Source organism: Lycium barbarum, chromosome 3 (genome assembly GCF_019175385.1).
Source record: "Lycium barbarum isolate Lr01 chromosome 3, ASM1917538v2, whole genome shotgun sequence".
In the NCBI taxonomy this organism is placed as follows: Eukaryota; Viridiplantae; Streptophyta; class Magnoliopsida; order Solanales; family Solanaceae; genus Lycium; species Lycium barbarum.
Genome location: NC_083339.1, coordinates 129,815,588 through 129,834,404, shown reverse-complemented (window position 1 = coordinate 129,834,404; position 18,817 = coordinate 129,815,588). Strand labels below are relative to the sequence as shown.

Below are 18,817 nucleotides of genomic sequence, written 5' to 3'. Positions count from 1 at the left end.
CACTTTTCATAGAGGCCTGTGCTAATACTAAACCACCCACATCTTTTGAAAAATAGAACACCCTCTTCGAAAATTAGTTGTTCTATTGTCTTTTTGAATTGTTTCAAAATTGCGTTGTCCAAAGCGAATCTTATTCTCCACAGATTCAATCGTTTTCGTATTCTACTATTCAAAACATGTAATGCATGCAATTTCATACAAAAAATTTCAAGCTCTTCTAAACTCAAGCAGTTTGACGCTGAATAAGAAACCAAGAAAACTCTTCCAATGAACCGTCAAATTGCTTGTGTTCAAGCAGTATGAACACAAATTTCTCTTTAAAGAAAAGTTTATTGCAATGGCAGAATGATAGTATTACAAAATTGAATTCATTCATCTCCTGCAGATTAGTGAAACTGAAACGTGAAACCTCCAAATCCTAGTGATGAGTCATATCTCCTTGAAACATTATTCCGTCAACCAAGGTTCTTGAGCTGGTGTCCATGAGCAGAGTTCACCTTCTTTAAACCAAAGAGCTGCAGAAAGGAAATGAAATGAATATAGAGATTACATCATTTAGAGCCTGTTTGGATTGGCTTATAAGTTGCTTATAAGCTGTTTTCAGCTTTTTTGAGTGTTTGGCTGGCCAGCTTAAAGTCATTTTGTGCTTAAAATAAGCTCAAAAAAATAATTGGGCCCATTTGACTTAGCTTATCTAAAGCAGTTTATAAGCTGAAAACAGCTTATAAGCTGAAAACAGCTTATAAGCCAAAAAAAATAAGTTAGACTACCCCAACTTATTTTTTTTTAGCTTATAAGCTGCAAACAGCTTAGTCATAAGCCCATCCAAACAGGCTCTTAATCAGAAGATGATCATGGCGCACTTTCTTTAAAGACAAAATCTAGAACAAGGGTTTGTGTATTATGCAATATTCACATTACGAACAAGGCATTCTGCTGGCAGAGATGGAATTATTTCTAAGGAATTACCTCCTTTTTTTCAGTTCAATCAGCATAAAAATCTAAAATTAGAGAGCACAACTACTCGATCATTAGTTACAGATGGTCTAAATTTCTTCTCAACACAAATCAACTGCTCAGTCAGTTTTCTTCAACAACAAATCACGGTTGTGAATGGGGTCCCTTTTAAGAATTTGAACAACTTATGTAGGTTGGTGGTGGATGAACAAGCAGAGTCAAAAAAACATCTATGTCAGGAATGAACAGGCAAGCACACATTTTGCAGTCTGTTTAAGCTTTACTGTCTCAAAAGTGGATAATAGGGAGGAAAAGGTGCAGGCCTCAAGGTGCAAGGTGACTTCTCTTTAGGTATACCATTCTGATTATGTTTCAAGCAATAAGATAAATAACTTAAAGAAAATGGGAATATTTTTCATAAAAAGAGTGACGGTATAGACATCCTCAACATAACTTCATTTCCGGGCTTTCTTCTTGATTTTCACCCTAATAATTTCATTGTCACCATAGATAAAGTTATAAGAGAAGAGGGAAGACAGAAGCACATTAGTAGAACAGAGATGAGACAGAGAGAGATTTAGGCAGTGAACTGGAGAATCATATATCAGCAAAACAATGTTCTTTTCCTACATTTATTCACATGACGAGTTAAATATGCATGGGCGGCCATTGTAACACCTAATAGTACATTTTAAGTACAAAATTAAGAATAGTGTCATTCCTGAATAGAAAAAGCATCTGGTAAAAGCACCCAGTGGTGATCTCAACACTGGGTGTGATTACCCCAAAGTGAAGGTGGACTATGGAGTTATCATCTTTTAACATTGTTGTGAGTTTGGGTTCTTATTAAATAAATATGCAGGCAAGCACCCAAGGGTGTGGTCTAGTGATCAATGAAGTGGGAGGAGAACCATGCGGTCTCAGGTTCAAATCACAGCAGAGACAAAAACACTAGGTGATTTCTTTCCATTTGTCTAAGCCTTGGCACAGAGTTACCTGTTGCTCGTGAGAGATAGCAGGTACCCCATGGAATTAGCCGAGGTGCGGGCAAGTTGGCCCGGACACCAGGGTTATCAAAAGAAAATATGCTGGCAAAATGGTGCTAATTAGGAGGTCAGCATCTAACAATCCACATAAGATTCCATATTTTACTTCTTCTCAAAGACGTAGAAACTGAAATCTTTACTTTTAGACATGAATGACTCTACCCAGTAAACAAACATAGCGCAGAAACCAGACTAAGCGATTCTCTTAGCCACTCAATTTCTGAAGTTGATTTAGCAAAAAATTTACCTATTTCACGCTTGCCATTGTCAGGGCTGTCACTTCCATGCACCACATTTCTGCGAACAGATTGTTACGGAGATCTAGTAAGTACTTGGCAATGTTGAAATTTCAAGTACAATGACTGCGTACTTATTGAATATAACAATCAAATGAAAACACTATATCTGTTGTCCCAACCTTCCAGTTTGAACAGCGAGGTCTCCTCTGATTGTTCCAGGCTCGGCATTAAGAGGATTAGTTGCTCCTATTAGCTTACGTGCAGATGCTACAACACCAATACCCTCCCAGGCCTTGCCAGAGATAGAATAAAATCCAAGATATTAGGAAGCTCAGCAGATTGCCAAAGATAATACATAATGTGAAACTTATTAGACTTTCATATAACTCATTGGTTTCGAGAATGATTGAAATGGGATAAAGGCAAGAAGTCTACCATACAGACAACAGGACCAGAAGTAATGTAGTCAATCAGCTTGGGGAAGAATGATTTCGACTGTAGGTCCTTGTAATGCTCCTGTTACAATTAAGACTTCCTGATCAACTATAACAAACATAATTAACAGGGAAGAAATGCCACAAATAAACTTGAGAAATGATTCATAACATCACATGGTGATAGGATTCCCTTTTTTTGATCGACAAAATAAACATAACAATACAATTCTCTAGTTTCAAAGTAATAAAGATTAAAAAAAATAGAGAACTCAATAAAATTTTAATAGTGTATATGGAATTAATTGTCAGACCATTCGCCACCGCTCTAAAATGATTCATTTGATTGATATGTGAAGTTTGTATTTCTCACTTTGTAGAGGACTATCCTTCTCTACTTCCCATTAGATTCATGCTTCCACTTATTTCTCATTAGTCCAACCTATATGAAAATGTGACATGAATGTTATTACATTTAAACTTATCCTACATTATCAAATTTTATCTTATGCTGGTTTCTGTAATTCAGTCAAATGCTATTGGTTCCTACTACCTCCCGTTACAATTTCAGAAGTGCAATTCTATGAATAAGTGAATTTGTACTAGAAAACATTGGGGCGAAGTGGCCTACAAAGCCCTTAGAATATCAGGTATTGAAAATGGTGGGGAACCAAGTAAAAGAGGTGGGGTTGGGGGGTTTTGGGGTGGGGGTGGGGGTGGGGGTATTAGGGCATATGTAGAAATGTCAAAACTATTGAAAATTTTGGGTAATTCACATCCAAGCTCAGTTCCAGAGAAGACGAACCTCTGCCAATTCTTTGGGGCATTGAAAAAGCTTTAATCCAGTTAGCTTAAATCCCTTTTTCTCAAATCTTGAAATAATCTCCCCAGCCTATAAACAAGAACATTAAACAAAAACTTAAACAAAAGCTAAAATAATGTTCATTTTTTCTTTATAAAAAAAGAATTGTTTTTTATTCTAACAATCCAAAGTCAAAACAAGGAAGAACATGCTGAAGAATATACCAGTCCTCTTTGAACACCATCAGGCTTAATCATAATGTATGTCTCCTCAACTTCTTCCTGAAACAAGAAATTCACCCCAACAATTAAATTTTTTAAAAATTAATCAATACAATACCGCATGCAAAAGTTCAACTAAATGCATACCATGGAAGCAACCAAGTGGGGAAGGAATATACGAGCTGTATGGTTCTTTTTGGAGGCACGGTGAAGAGATATGGTACTTGCAAAAAGATGAAATGATGGTTGAAATGCAGCTAAAGTGTGGTGATTCTTGATGGGGTTAAGGATAAGCCTGCAAGAAGGTGCGCAGGATAAGCTGCTGGTTTTGGAAGAAATTGCAGAAGAAGAAACACAAGGACTTGCTCTTACAACGCTAAGACCCTCCATCTCTTTCTCTCCTCACTTTCGCCTTAGGTTCTTGTTTGGCACTTAAATTGTGCCACTCCGGCAACTGAATTACCTGAATTACCCTCCGTGCCTTTAATTATTTATTTATTTGGTTCGTCTAGTTTCCAAAATTTATGGTGTTGTGAGTTTAACTCCCTTTTTACAATAGTTACTCATGGTTTGTGGTATGGATGAGACCCCTTAAACTTAATAAGATGTCTTAGTTTTGAGCCTTAGGAATAGAAAAACCTTTGGTCGGGAGCGCCTTTTCTTTTGATGTCATATGCAACGCGAATTTGAATTAGTCGGGCCGGTGAATATCGAGTAGCAAATATAACTCCTTTCTACAATATTTTTTCTAATCACTAGCATAGAGCCAATTCAAATTCAAATCTTTCCTAATTTAATTGCAACTCTAGTATGTGAATAAACGAAAACAACCTAAAAATGTTGTCTCATATGTGAAAACAAATAGAGAAGAGCTGACTCGGGCTTGGCTAGGCCCTAGTCTCGAATCGACTCAGTAATATAAAAAACTCGGTAGACTCGTAATTAATGTAGTAGGATCGGTTGGACTGAGCCCGAGCTTAGTAACCTTTTTTTTTTTTTGATAAGGTAAATAATTTTATTATCAATTGGGGAAAACCCCACATACAAGCCATATACCAAAATAATTTTATTAACCATAGTTTATTTTACTTCGAGACCTGCAAAAATCAGTTGCACCTTCATCAAACTTCATATGCTATATATGCAGCGGAACTCGCTGATGTCTTTTCTTTATGTATAGTCGCTAAAAATATCTATGCAGGAAAGTGTTCATTACATGTACATCTTTGACAGACAACTAGCAATTGTCTTTTTTCTTGGGATTGTGGGGAAGGAAAAATTGGAAACTAATTTAGTGTCAAGGAATTCAGAAAATGAAAGGAATGTCAAGCTATACATCGACAACTATTTTAATATGCAAAATAAAACGACTACCGAACTTTATTTCATAACGACTCTCCATCTGAGAAGATGACACTCAAATTATCAGATGTTCTTATTTTTTGAACTCCATACTCAAGAGTCCTCAAAAGCTGAAAATAGGCACACTAAAGTAATTCCCATGACACCATGCATGGAAACAGTGGCAAGGCTATGATTGATCAGCATTTCCAGCAAGAGGCAGCCACAATAGGCTTTGATTTCCATCCAAGAACCAAACAACCCTTCTCTTCTGTGATGGTGAATCCTTCATATGCATTCACTTTAGCTAACCATTGCTTGGCTTGCGACACCATCTTAATAGGCGCTGCCTGAAAACCTGCTCGGCTCATCCTCCTACGCCATTGGTCCACTCTCTCGTGCCTTTCCACCCTTGCTGGTCCTTCACAACTCACAATATTCTTAATCTCCTCTGCAAAGTAAAATTGCTCTATCTTCGCTCGCCTTGTGTCATACTTAGGCAGCATGGCATCAAGGGAGTCGAAAATAGCAGAATAATAATGCAGCGCTTCCATGAACCTCCCAAGAAAAAAGGGTCCGTTGTGGCTCGAGTCTTGCTCCACGAGTACTAGAATCTTGGGAGAAAGTTCATGAACAACCTGCAGAACGGAGTTGAGGGCCCCGCGGCTTTCCTTCACCACGCAATGGAGCTGAAGAATGCTGTTAACCACGAGGACCTCGCCATCATATACTTTAATGTCCTTTGGCTTAAGGTTTTCCAAATTGCTTTCCACAGCTGAGAACTCCAAATTGATACTAAAAGTTCTAGCATACGCCTCAAGCTCATCTCCAATTATTTCAAATTTCTCGATATTTTGTCCAACAGCAGTGATCCTAAGGCGATGTGGGGGTGGGCCGGGGCGATTAGCAAGATTCTGAATAAGACGACGCCATTGTTGACCATGAGGCAAACCAAGACTCATACCTAAATCAACCACATGAATGAAACTCTCTCCCTCAAAGGCTTCCAATATTGAGCAATTGGCCACAAAATGACCAAATTGAATATGCGGACATATCTCATATAACAGCCTCAAAGCTTCTTCTTTTTTCTCCAAGGCAATGTCTGTTTTATTCATAGCAGGGGTAGCAACATAACCGACTGTGCCACGTGGCTGTACGAGAGCCAGCCGGTCAGCTAGCCCCTGCATGAAACAGGACGCTACACGCTGGAAAGACGTACCAAATACTAAGGAACTGGCACGTAGCTCCGATAATAACACCGAGGCACGGGATTTGTCCCTACAAGCCACAGCTTCAGCACAGGTAATTAAAAGCTGGACTAATTTCATGCCTTCCCCATTTTCCTCCTCTTGATTAAGTATATCAGCTGCTGCCTCTTCAATAGCCTCAGCAGCAAGGTACCTTTGGTTTAACGCCCAAACATGATCGCGAAAATGAAGCTTCGATGGCAATGACAAGGTATTAACACTATTAGTGCTATCATTTCTTGGAATACTGCAATTGCTGCTACTGTTATCAGTACTATAAAAGCTGCTATTGCTTCCAAGAGATTCACCAAGACTTGGGGTTCTCCTCAGCCTTTTAAAATCACCACTTTGATTGGACAAAGTTGAAATCATCACGTTAGCAGCATTTCTCTTCAAAACAGATGTGTAAGGATTAAGAGAATAAGACAGTTGTTTGTGAGTCAGATAAAGGCCATTTTCCAAAGGGTCATACACAATTTGATCAACATTGCAAGGCTCAAGGGATAGGAAAACATTGGCCATATCATCAGTCATTATTATCTCTTAATTACAGTAGTAATATGAAGAGATTTATTTTGAAAGCTGCTTGAAAGAACCAATGAACAGGTGAAGAGGGGTTTATATATACATGCATGGCGTTGTTTCTTGTGCGGATTGATATTTTCGATAAATTTTGTCAGAATGCTATTGATTTTAGTGACAAGAGTAACTAATTTAACTAACAAAAGGACTTGACAGCGAGAGTTGGTCTGTGAAATAAACATTAAATAAAACATAGAGCAATCAATGTGAAATCTAAGGGCTATATTGGTTCCTGTGGACTAGGACTTTTATATCTGGTTCTTAGCCATTTTCCAGCCTGGTTGGTGAGTATATGTTCTCATTCAAAATATCATGACGCAAACTAACCTTAACCATCATTTTTTATAATAACCAGAAATTCCCTGTGAGTTAACTAACTCAACTCCAGCTGACCCATAGATTCAAAATTCAAGAGAGTAGGATTTTCAAAATGGGATTTGAAACATACACAAGTAAAAATATGAAGAAGCCAAAAAGATTCAACATGTACAAAAAAAATTATTTTGACCTCGTATATATAGCATAATTTTCTGGCGAAGGAGTTCGGATAAACTTCTTGCTCCCACCCCCAGCTCAACCCTTTGGTCTGCCTCTCTATCCTACTCCTACTTTACTTCGTGTCAGTGGTAAGTTTCAAACACGTAACGTGCTCCTGATTCACATATCTCATGTTACAACCTTATTACTGGATCAGAGGCCTCATGAGGCAAATATCACTCTTTTCAATTTTTAATAGTTTAACTTCAATACATGAAGAATGTAAAAGAATTTTTCTGTTACCCGATCACCCGATCACATAAATGACAATTATAAGTAGCCGTCCGAAAAGAGTGAGATTAGTAATCTTAAAAAATAAAATATGTTATCTGCTACAATTATAAGTGAAAATCCATTGATAGTGTTAACATTTCTTGCACTATCAGTGTATATAAATTAATCCAACTTTTTAAAAATCATTCTTAGTCTATGATCTTTTGGGTTCATGACGTTATTTTAGGGATGTGTTTGGTATGACGGAAAATTCTTTCTAAGAAAATATTTTCTCAAAAAATAAGTGATTTTTCTACTTATTTTCCTGTGTTTGGTACACAAGTTGGAAAATGTCTTGAAGATGCCTTGAGTGTTTTTATTGATCCGGAAAATGTTTTCCGTCAAATATTTAAGAAAAATATTTTAAGTATCATAGTTTGAGGAAAACATTTTTCAAAATACTTAGTGCAACCAAATAAGGAAAAAGAGGAAAACATTTTCCGTCACACCAGACACACCCTAGATTAACAATGATACCAAACAAAAACCAGAATTTCGGTGGTCTACCTCAATTCGGCTAGAGTATTCCATGAAAGCTATGCTAACTTTGTGGGCCACTTGAAGTTTACCGAGATGAGAAGAAAACTGGTTTCCAAACAACCAAAGCTACTAGGAGTAAGTTAAGTAATAGCATTTCAAACTACTCTATCTGGTTGGTTTATTTTTGGGTTTGTATACGGGTAAAACCGAGGATATGGACATGCTCAGTTTCCCGTTGTCATGGTTATGTTCGGGCAGAATACGACCGGCTTATCGAGGATAAGGGTCTAAGCTCGATTTGGAACGAGGCGCTAAAGCAGAGGCGGTTAACCACCATGAGGAGAAGACCGGAATATCCGTCCTCAAACGGATATTTCGGCATCAATCTCAGCAACAGCTGTCACCAGATTTCTTTTCCTTACTTAGAATTGTACTAGGGTTAGGACTCCTCTATTATATAAAGAGGAGGACCCCATTCATTGTAGGGGGTTTTGCGACGGAGAAAAAGAGAGAATTCATGTACTAAAGCAATAGAATCATCTGAGTTCATTCATATTTTCTAAGGTTGTCTTCATTATTCATTGTGTAAATACCTGGTAAAAGGGTTCGACCTCGGTTCTGATACCCGAGGCCAGTCATCATTGATATTTGGTCAGATCTGCATCTTTTATTTAGTTATTCATTTATTTTGTAATCTCATCTCGAATTGAATTAGACCACATATCTTTGGCATCACACATAAATTTAATTGTTCTCCATTTTAAGGTTAAACAGGGTTAAACATGAACTATTCTAATAGTAACTATGTTTCCTTTAGCAAAACTATAACTTAAATGTCTTTAGTAATTTTATTGGAGAATTCACTACTAAAAAAATGGGAAAAACCGACGGACTGCGTTGGTTTTTTCAATGAAACCGACGGGAAACCGACCCTTTACGGTCCGTCGGTTTACATAGCCTCGCTTTTTGAAAACCGACGGACCACGTCGGTTTTTTCCGACGGACTGCGTCGGTTACGTGGTCCGTCGGGTTTTATACAATAATTTAAAAAAAAAAAAAACCGATGGACAGAGTCGGTTCTTTTAATTTCTGATTTATTATGTTATATAAAAACAATATATCTTTTATGGAAAAACCGACGCAGTGCGTCGGTTTTTTATTTAAAATTTTTTATTTTAAATACAAAACCGACACAGTGCGTCGGTTTTTCATAAAATTTCAGAATTATTTTCCAGAAAACCGACGGACTGAGTCGGTTTTCCGTTGATTTTCTGGAAAATTTCCAAAATTAATTTCCAGAAAACCGACGGACTGCGTCGATTTTCTGGAAAATTTCCTGCATTCAATTCCTGCATTTTCTGCAGCCACACCTGCACAGAAACCAATACCAAAAGCAGCTCAAAACTAACATTAAAATGCTCCAAATCAATTCTAAAAGAGCTACAACACATAAAATCACCCTAAGTAATAATAAAACACATCAAACACTATCTAAACACATCAAATACGATCTAAATAGACCTTCAAAGTTCAGAAATATTTAAATGTCCAACCAAAAGTACCATTAACTAGTTTTAACACAATCTCTTTGCTTCATAGTAACTCTTAGGTATGTCGAATTTTGGACTAACTAGTTCCCCCACAAGCTTAATCATTGAGTCCATAGCAGCTTCAGCAACAGTCCAATCTGATTTGATGTTAATCATTCTAACTGCAACAGACAACTTAGAATGCTGACTCCCTACCTAAAGTGGACGACTAGCCTCTTCTAATTCTTGATAGAAACGCATTGCTTCTTCATTAGGAGGTTCTTCAAAATTTTGCCCAGGTTCAAACCCAGACTGTACGCCAAAAGCATCATTAACCATATCATTAACTCTATCATATTGGACATGACTATATTCCTGCGACACACTACTTTCACCGACAACCAATTCTAACTTTGAATTCTCAATAACAATTCTAACTTTAATAACTTATGGATTCTAACTTTAATTCTAAAAATTGAAAAGTAAATCTAGTCAAATAAAGTCTACATTTTAGTTTTGAGGTTATAGAAATATTATAACTTAATAATTCTAACATAACTTAATAATTCTAACTTTGAAAAGCACAATCTTCCAACCAATTCTAAAAATTGAAAAGTAAATCTAGAGAAATAAAATCTACATTTTAGTATTGAGGTTATAGAAATACTATAACTTAACAATTCTAACTTTGAAAAGCACAATCCCAACCAATTCTAACTTTGAATTCTCAATAACAATTCTAACTTTAATAACTTATGGATTCTAACTTTAATTTTAAAAATTGAAAAGTAAATCTAGTCAAATAAAGTCTACATTTTAGTTTTGAGGTTATAGAAATATTATAACTTAATAATTCTAACATAACTTAATAATTCTAACTTTGAAAAGCACAATATTCCAACCAATTCTAAAAATTGAAAAGTAAATCTAGAGAAATAAAATCTACATTTTAGTATTGAGGTTATAAAAATACTATAACTTAACAATTCTAACTTTGAAAAGCACAATCCCAACCAATTCTAACTTTGAATTCTCAATAACAATTCTAACTTTAATAACTTATGGATTCTAACTTTAATTCTAAAAATTGAAAAGTAAATCTAGTCAAATAAAGTCTACATTTTAGTTTTGAGGTTATAGAAATATTATAACTTAATAATTCTAACATAACTTAATAATTCTAACTTGTAAAAGCATAATTCCAACCAATTCTAAAAATTGAAAAGTAAATCTAGAGAAATAAAATCTACATTTTAGTATTGAGGTTATAGAAATACTATAACGTAACAATTCTAACTTTGAAAAGCACAATCTTAACCAATTCTAATTTGGAATGATCAATAACAATTCTAATAACTTATGGAATTCTAACAAAAAGCACACTCCAACAAAAAAAAAAAAAACTAGTCAAATAATTAAAGTATACATTTTTGCACATATTCAACATCAATAATATCACAAAGAATGATAACTAAGCTAACACAAATACATTGACAAAGAACATGAAATATAGCACAATCTCAAGCCAAAAAAAAAAATGACAACTAAACTAGTCAAATAAAATTTACTTTTTTTTTCACAAATTCAACATTAATAACATTGCAAATGATGTTTAACAAAGCTAAATAGATTAGCATTAGGCCTAAAATCTACAAATAAAACTAAAATTGAAAGAATTTTAAAAGCCCTAATTTAAGAGAAACTAACCTCAATTAATTAACTTCAAAACGGGTCTGGGGTTGGTGGGGACGGGCTGCGCAGGCGGCGGCGCTGGGCGGCGGGTAGCTAGGGTTTGAGGGGAATGGGAGTTTAATTGGGAAGAGGAGAAGAAATGGGTATGAAAACCTGTCTGGAATGTTTTTAAAGAAAACCGACGGACAAAACCGACCCTGTCCGTCGGTTTTTCCCGCACGTTTGACCATATTTGACCCAAAAATTAAAAAAAAAAAAAAACCGACCCTATCCGTCGGTTTCCTAAAAAAAATTGTTTATTATTTAAAAAAAAACAAATTGAATTGCATATTATTTAAAATATTTTTAAAAATAAAACCGACGTCGTCCGTCGGTTTTATATATATATTTTTTTTTTGGCGGATATATATTTTCAAAATTCTGCCAAAAAAACCGACGTCGTTCGTCGGTTTTCTAATTAAAATAATTAGAAATGTAAAAAAAACCGACGCAGGGAGTCGATTTTCCGTCGGTTTTTTAAACCGTCGCAGTGCGTCGGTTTTTTGTCCGTCGATTTTTGGCAGTTTTTTTGTAGTGATTATACACTTTATTTTACAACGACATAAGATCGTTCCTCCTCAGTCCTCTCATTAAAAGCTTCCAAATCGTCAATATATAATATTAGCAAATACAAGGTCAATAGCCAAGATATATCATTGAGAAGTGCAACATGTGTAGTCCGTTTACGAATCTTGTTTTACTTTTTAGCTAACTATGTCATGATAATTACTCCTATATATTTTTATTCAAACAAGAAAACAATGTCAAACCTTTTCTATTGGCCGCAAACATAACCGAAGCCGAGGAACTAGGTTAAAAATTAGAATTTAAATGCTAGTATATATGTATTGCAAAGAACAAACATGATGTATGACATGCCCTACTTTGCATGCTACTAATTTCACTTTTTATAGTAGTATGTAGTTATCTTTTAATTAAGTTAATAGTGTAAAAGATATATCTTTTAAATTGTCAATGTTTAGAAGTAAATTTGAGAAAATTAGGAATATTCTTATCTCTTTCTGATAGGAAAATAGATATTACATAGACCTAACTCAACTTTAAAGGTTCATGAGGTAAGGATTGACCAAAACTATATAAAGAGATCAATTTTTCTTCCAATAACCATCGTGGTCGCATACTTACTATTGAACAGAATTAGGAAGGGCCTAACTTTGATATTGTGACAAGAGAATGGACATCGGATTTAACTCAAATCCAAAAGCTCAAGAGGTGAGGACTGACAAAGATCATATAAAAACTCAATTCTCGCTCCCACAACCAATATGAGACTTCAACACCCTCACACGCTTAGAACTGAACATCTGGAGCGTGAACAATATAACATGGAGTCCAATATGAGTAAATCAAGAATCGTGATAAGCATGACTCAGATAATTCAACTTCAAAAGGTAAAAATTAATCAAGACCATATTTTCCTCCCAACTTATGTGGTATTTCAACTACTTCCCTCAGTGATATAGCTAACGTCAATCCACCGTTATCGTTGAAGAGTGAATCCCAAGGTCAGTGGAATCAAATACTACCGTTGACAATTAATTAGGAATTTACTTCTATTAGGGTAACATCAGCCGGCTAACATGGAAAAATTAAGTACGCAATTGATTTGATTTGTCAAAAGCACATTAAAAAAAAATGAAACGGCGCAGAGGTGCAGTTTATAATATTCCTTATTACTATGTGGACGTCATAAGAAAAAAAAAACACATTTTTAGCAATTTTTTTACTTTCATGAGTGGATTATTCTAGATTCATAGGCGGGCATATCTAAGCCTGTGCTTAACGCCAACAAGAAATATGCTTGCACGTATAAATTCTATTTTAAAATTATAATTAGGGGTAATAGAAGCTTCCTGGTACTTTTTTCTAAATCATCTCGTATTTGAAATTTACTGGCCCGATTAATCCAAGTTCGCCTGATCACATCGCGTAAAACTCATTAAGGAAGAAACCTTCTTACTAGGACTTTTTTCATTTTAGAACTCAAATGTAAGATCTCTGATTAAGGGTGAAGGAATCTCATTTATCTCACCGTATATAGATATCTCTATGTGATTTCCTTGAACTCACTAAATTAAGCAGTGCACAACATTGGCCAATCTAGAAAAACTTGCATTTTTTTTTGCTTACAAAGCTCGGATTAATTTACTATTAATTGGCACTATCAGTAGCCCACGCAAGCTTGAATTAGTTTACTATTATGTCTCTATTTTTGGGGAACTTTTTGCTGCCAAAGTAAGGTAATTGATTTTGACTTAATCATTATTAATATGAGTTCACGTCATGCTTAGGAAGAGGTGAAACTTAACCCGTATCAATTGATGGGAACTGATATTCTTTTAAATTGTTAAGTCAATGGTTGCTTTATTGCAACATTTTTTTTTAACTAAGGGTGGCCTGCAAGGAATAAGAGGCTGCTTTTAAAGGGGTATGTTTGGTATGAAAGAAAACATTTTCTTACTTATTGAGTTATTTCCTTACGATTAATATGATTAGATGCAACAAGTATACATCGTTGCAGAACAGAGGCACGTGAAAGAGATACGGTTAAAAGAAGAAGAGGGTGTACTGCGAATCGAACATGCAAAGCTATAGTTATATTTTTCTGTTCTCTTTCAAAATTTTCAAACCCTTTTGCTTTCCAGTTTCTACGATTCTTAGATTATTAAACCCATAATCTTGTTGCCAATTAATTGTTTTGTTGGTTGATGTATATACCAATATATGTAGAGTCATTGCATATCGAAATGTATTGAAGTACTTCCCAAATTTGGTATGGGACTTTGAAGGCTGGATAATTGAGTTTTTTTTTTTTTTTTTTTAAATTAAAAATAAAAACCAACTGAGCATTTTATTCATCTTTCAGCAAAATGTTACACGATGATTTGAGGGAGAGTTGTACACTTTACAAAGCTCCCTAGTCACAGAAGATTTGACTAGTTCTAAACTAGTAAGATAAATAGAGTGCTATTGGTACACTTCAAAATACCAAAGCTCCTAGCATTTGAGGCAGAAGGAACTTCTATGTTAGACAGTATCTCACTCGTGGAGGATCAAAATGAATTAAAGACTTCTTCAGTTTGTAGACTAGACTCTTGTTGATGGCATACCCCACTTATCAGTGTTCATCAGCAGGGGCGGAGCCACGTTAGATCCAAACCACGTCGGCGAAAAATTACAGTGTATTTTCAAAGTTAAAATTATTTTATTATGTATATATAATAGATGTTGAACCCCTGACTTCTTCGTGTATTTACCTTTTAGAATTTTTGAACCCCTAGATGAAAATCCTGGCTCCGCCACTGTTCATCAGTCCTTTAACTTCTTTTGGCAGGTCATTGAAATTATGAAATATTTGAGCGTGAGAGCATTCATGTCCAAAATTGACCAATTTGTCAGCAACTTGATTACCTTCCCTAAACACTTGTTTGAGGACAAAACCATTTTCCTCCATTCCTTTCCTTAGCTCAGTAATTTCATCATAAATGTTCCATGGGGTGTTATTAAAACCATTAACACAGTCTACCAAGAGCTTAGAATCATTCTCAGCTCCTATGTAATGAAATTCATTCTCTAAGCACCATTTGATACCATGCAAAATTGAAGCGGCCTCAGCCCAATTACTAGTTCCTACTCCCAGATTAAGAGTAGGATAATGGAGTTACAACTTACAAGCTTAAAATGATGAAAAACAAGACTCCCTCCGTCCCAATTTATGTGATACTTTTCGCTTTTCGAGAGTCAATTTAACTAAACTTTAAAAGCTAAATTTGATTAGATTAACTCAATATTTTAATATTAAAATTTATATATTTGAAAACTTCATGAAAAGTACTATAAAGTGCAACTTTCTCATATCAATTTGGTGAAAAAATACATCTTAAAATATTGGTCAATGTTCATACAGTTTGAATCTCGAGAAGCAAAAAGTGCCACATAATTTGGGACAGAGGGAGCAATAATTTTTCCCAATATTTTCAAATTAATGGGATTCTCCATCACGAGTACTACTCAATTGGTTCTGTGAGAGAACTTTGAAATCAAGATTCCATCTACCGGACTAGTTTTATATCGTCTTTGTGATCTGGTCTAAGATCGATTTAAATCTCTTGCTCGAAAAAGTTTTTCTAAGACTGGCCCCTCCTCAGTACGAAGAAGGGTGGGTTCCATAGAGGATTGTGCCAACCAAAGCTTTGGCTCTGAAAGTGAGAGTTGCCATCAATTTCATGCCTTGTCATCGGATAAAAAAGTGAATTTCGCCTCAGAAGTTTTGAACGTCGCGTAACATCATCTTCAACCATCTTCCTCCGTACTTTTGGTGTGACAACTAAAGAATTGCTTATACACTAAAGAGTTGCTTATATATGTTTACTAAAAGACTGACTTTCATTCATTATCATTAGTCCAACGTGAAACTAAGTCTAATGTAGTTCATATTTAGCCTTAGACGGAACTTTTGATTGCAATGTGTATTTTTAGCCCCTTCACATACAAAATATGCTAAATTTAACCATTGATAGAATTATATTACCTTTTAAATACAAAGTGACAATATAAATTTAACATAACATATGAGTAATTAAGAGGTGAAATAATTATGAGTATAAATTTGTGAATGTTCAAAATAAAATTAAAATTTATAACGGGACTAAAAGTGTTACTAATACACACACAAAAAAAAAAAAAAAAAAAACAAATTGTTGGTTGAAGAGAGGATTCCAATTTCCAAATCCTTTTTGTCTCCCAAAATGATGGCTTCCCTCTAGTAATTTGTCGAAGAAACAAAAATTAACCCTAGAGGACCGTATCAGTGAGTTGCCAGACTCGCTCATTGTTCAAATTCTATCTCTTCTGCCAACGAAGGATGCATTCACAACATGCATTCTCTCTAAAAGGTGGCACCATCTCTGTATTTCAGTATATAACTTTAATTTCATATATACAAGTTTCCGTAATGCAAAACACTTCATATCCTTTGTTGACTATGTACTTGCTCATTCCATTTCTCCCAACATAAAAATATTGGAGCTCAACTGCGATCGCCTGAACGAATATAAGTGGCAAACCAGGCGATGGCTTAATATTGCTGTTGACAAAAAAAGTGGAAAATGTGGTGTTCTCGTCAAATGATTTCTCGGATTACACATTGCATGGATCATGGGCCTCCAAGTCCATATAAGGAGACCATTCATCTCATTAACCACCGATGAGGGACTTTTTTCATTCTCCAACACCCCACTTCACGCTCAGGACTGGACATCTGTGTCCTGCTCTGATACCATGTAAAATTGGGCATTGGGCCTAACTCACACCCCAAAAGCTAACTCATGAGGGGAGGATTGCCCAGGTCTATATAAGGAGACCATCCATCTCATTAACCACCGATGACCGACTTTTTTCATTCTCCAACAACTTTGATCATGATGAGATCATAGAGTGGAAGTTTCTAAAGAGCATAAAGGTAGATTCTATAATGTTATGGGATGACGATATTGTGAAATTACTATCGGGCTGTCCTGCTTTGGAAACTATGGAATTATCTTTCTTTCTTGGTTTTGGTCGCCTGGAAATTAATTCTTTAAATTTTGAAAAGACTCATGTTGAAAAGTTATTATCTGTTTGGTGTTGGAAATCATTCGTTGGAAATTATTGCCCCATATCTTCAGCATTTGGAGATTTCAGGAGATTTTCATGATCTCAAGTGTAAGCTTGTAGAGGGTCCTCTGTGTTTAATGCTAGGCTTACTTTCAACAATGCTTGTATCAAAGACCTCACGGGTGAAGAAATTGATGATGAGCAAGACAACTGTCGTGACTATCATCACGTTTTTAGGACCCTCGTCCAGGATTATCTTCAAAAGTTGAGTTGTGCAACCAAGCTAACAATCGGAACTTGGTTCACAGAGATTTGTTTTTTTAACTCAGATGTCCTTACTTAAAGTGATTATATCTTTAGCACACAGTTGCAGAATGTAAAGATTATAAATTGAGTAACTCTGCACAAATTTCACAAAGGCAACTGGATTTACATATGTGTGCTTATGCAATCTTCTGCCAAATTTTCAATGTCGGGTATCTCTTTTATCATACTGGCAAAAGATAGATCTAGAAACAAGGAATCTTGTACATTGATGTTGCTTAGAGTGTTTAGATGGTTTGATTTGTCAGAGCACTATCACTATGCTGAGGAGTACTTTCTTTTTGTTGTTTATTGTTTTTTTCCGTTCTTAGTAGTTTGGTTGGGATTACTGCACCAGGTTCTCTGCATGTTGCAGTTCAAAGAGATGCCGATTTCAGAATTGAAATGCAAATATCTAACACTAGAGTTGCATCTAAACAAGTTTAGTATGGAGCCTCGCCTCACGTGGAGATACTCAACATAGACATGACATCTACGCTTGTATCTTTCTGGAACTCTTTCTCCTCTTTTTACTTCTATTCATTTTATGAATTTTTAACCCCCCCCCCCCCCCCCCCCCCCTCTTCTCCGGGGAAGTTGCTAAAGGAAATGCAAATATATCCTTAAACATCACTAAGAATCTTGCTTATGTCACTGTAAAGCTTCACGTTATTATGGTTGGTACTGTTTACTTGGTGCACATACGCTATGAATCTTTATGATAGAAAAGCCGACATAATCAGTTTCCAGGTACCATTAAGGTTCATCGGTTGTGAAATTTTTCCGTACTAGGCACTTCTACTGTAAAATTATTTGTTGTCACATTTATGCAATTTCATTAGGCCAGCCTGCATTTGGTACTGATTATATTTTCTGTCTCCAATCAGGTACGTCCCTTTGGCGGTTCGAGTTAAGATATTTGGCCAAAGGAGATAGTATTGATTTGCAGAGTTGGATTTCCAGCTTCGTGTTTCCCAACCTCAAGAAAGTTAAGATTGTTATCTCCTCAGGGGTGTGTTTGAAAAATCATTTCAAGTGGGGCTTTGAAAAGCTTTTCAAACTTTCAGAATTTCTGTTAAAGAGTGCACCAGTTTTGGTGAAGTTTGTTATCATGTCAAAGAGAAGGACGTGCAAGATATGTTCAACGAACTGTGTATCCCGATATTCATCTCTACTGGCTGAGAAATTCTTAGGTTGCCCCAGATCTTCCAACAATTTCGTGACCATCTTCCATGAGTGAGCTTTCCGTAACTTGACTGCAACTCTGCAAGTAGTTTTGTCTCAGGATATGAGAAATGTCGCCTTATATTGCATTTTTGATGTTCATGCAATCAATCTTTAACCTCTCTACGAGACTAATTACTTTTCTTTTGAACTTATATTGCATACCAAATGTTATGTTAGCTTGGTTGCTTGTGAAGTTTTTTTTTTTTTTTTTTTGCATTTTAGATGTTGTGCATGTGCATTAAGATTTTC

At 35.6% G+C, this 18,817-nt stretch overlaps 2 protein-coding genes and 1 pseudogene across 3 annotated transcripts; 1 reads left to right on the top strand and 2 right to left on the bottom strand.

The window, feature by feature from the left end:
• Positions 1–245: 245 nt before the first annotated feature.
• Positions 246–4,131, bottom strand: LOC132632490 (nucleoside diphosphate kinase 2, chloroplastic-like). 2 transcript variants are annotated; one of them, XM_060348452.1, is made up of 7 exons: positions 3,847–4,128; positions 3,703–3,759; positions 3,482–3,568; positions 2,678–2,758; positions 2,422–2,534; positions 2,251–2,300; positions 246–515 (listed from the first exon to the last, which is right to left on the bottom strand). In XM_060348452.1, the coding sequence occupies exons 1-7, from the start codon at positions 4,087–4,089 to the stop codon at positions 448–450; spliced, it is 699 nt and encodes a 232-aa protein (XP_060204435.1). In that variant the 5' UTR covers positions 4,090–4,128; the 3' UTR covers positions 246–447. The 2 variants fall into 2 exon arrangements, with proteins under 2 accessions (XP_060204435.1, XP_060204436.1); XM_060348453.1 differs by lacking the exon at positions 3,482–3,568 and having other exon boundaries at positions 3,847–4,131.
• Positions 4,132–4,979: 848 nt separating this feature from the next.
• LOC132631346 (GRAS family protein RAD1-like) lies at positions 4,980–6,824 on the bottom strand. Its single transcript, XM_060346928.1, has one exon. It carries the CDS (start codon positions 6,822–6,824, stop codon positions 5,241–5,243), a length of 1,584 nt encoding a protein of 527 aa, XP_060202911.1. The 3' UTR covers positions 4,980–5,240.
• Positions 6,825–6,922: 98 nt separating this feature from the next.
• LOC132631344 (F-box/FBD/LRR-repeat protein At2g04230-like) lies at positions 6,923–18,744 on the top strand (annotated as a pseudogene).
• The last annotated feature ends 73 nt before the right edge of the window (positions 18,745–18,817 follow it).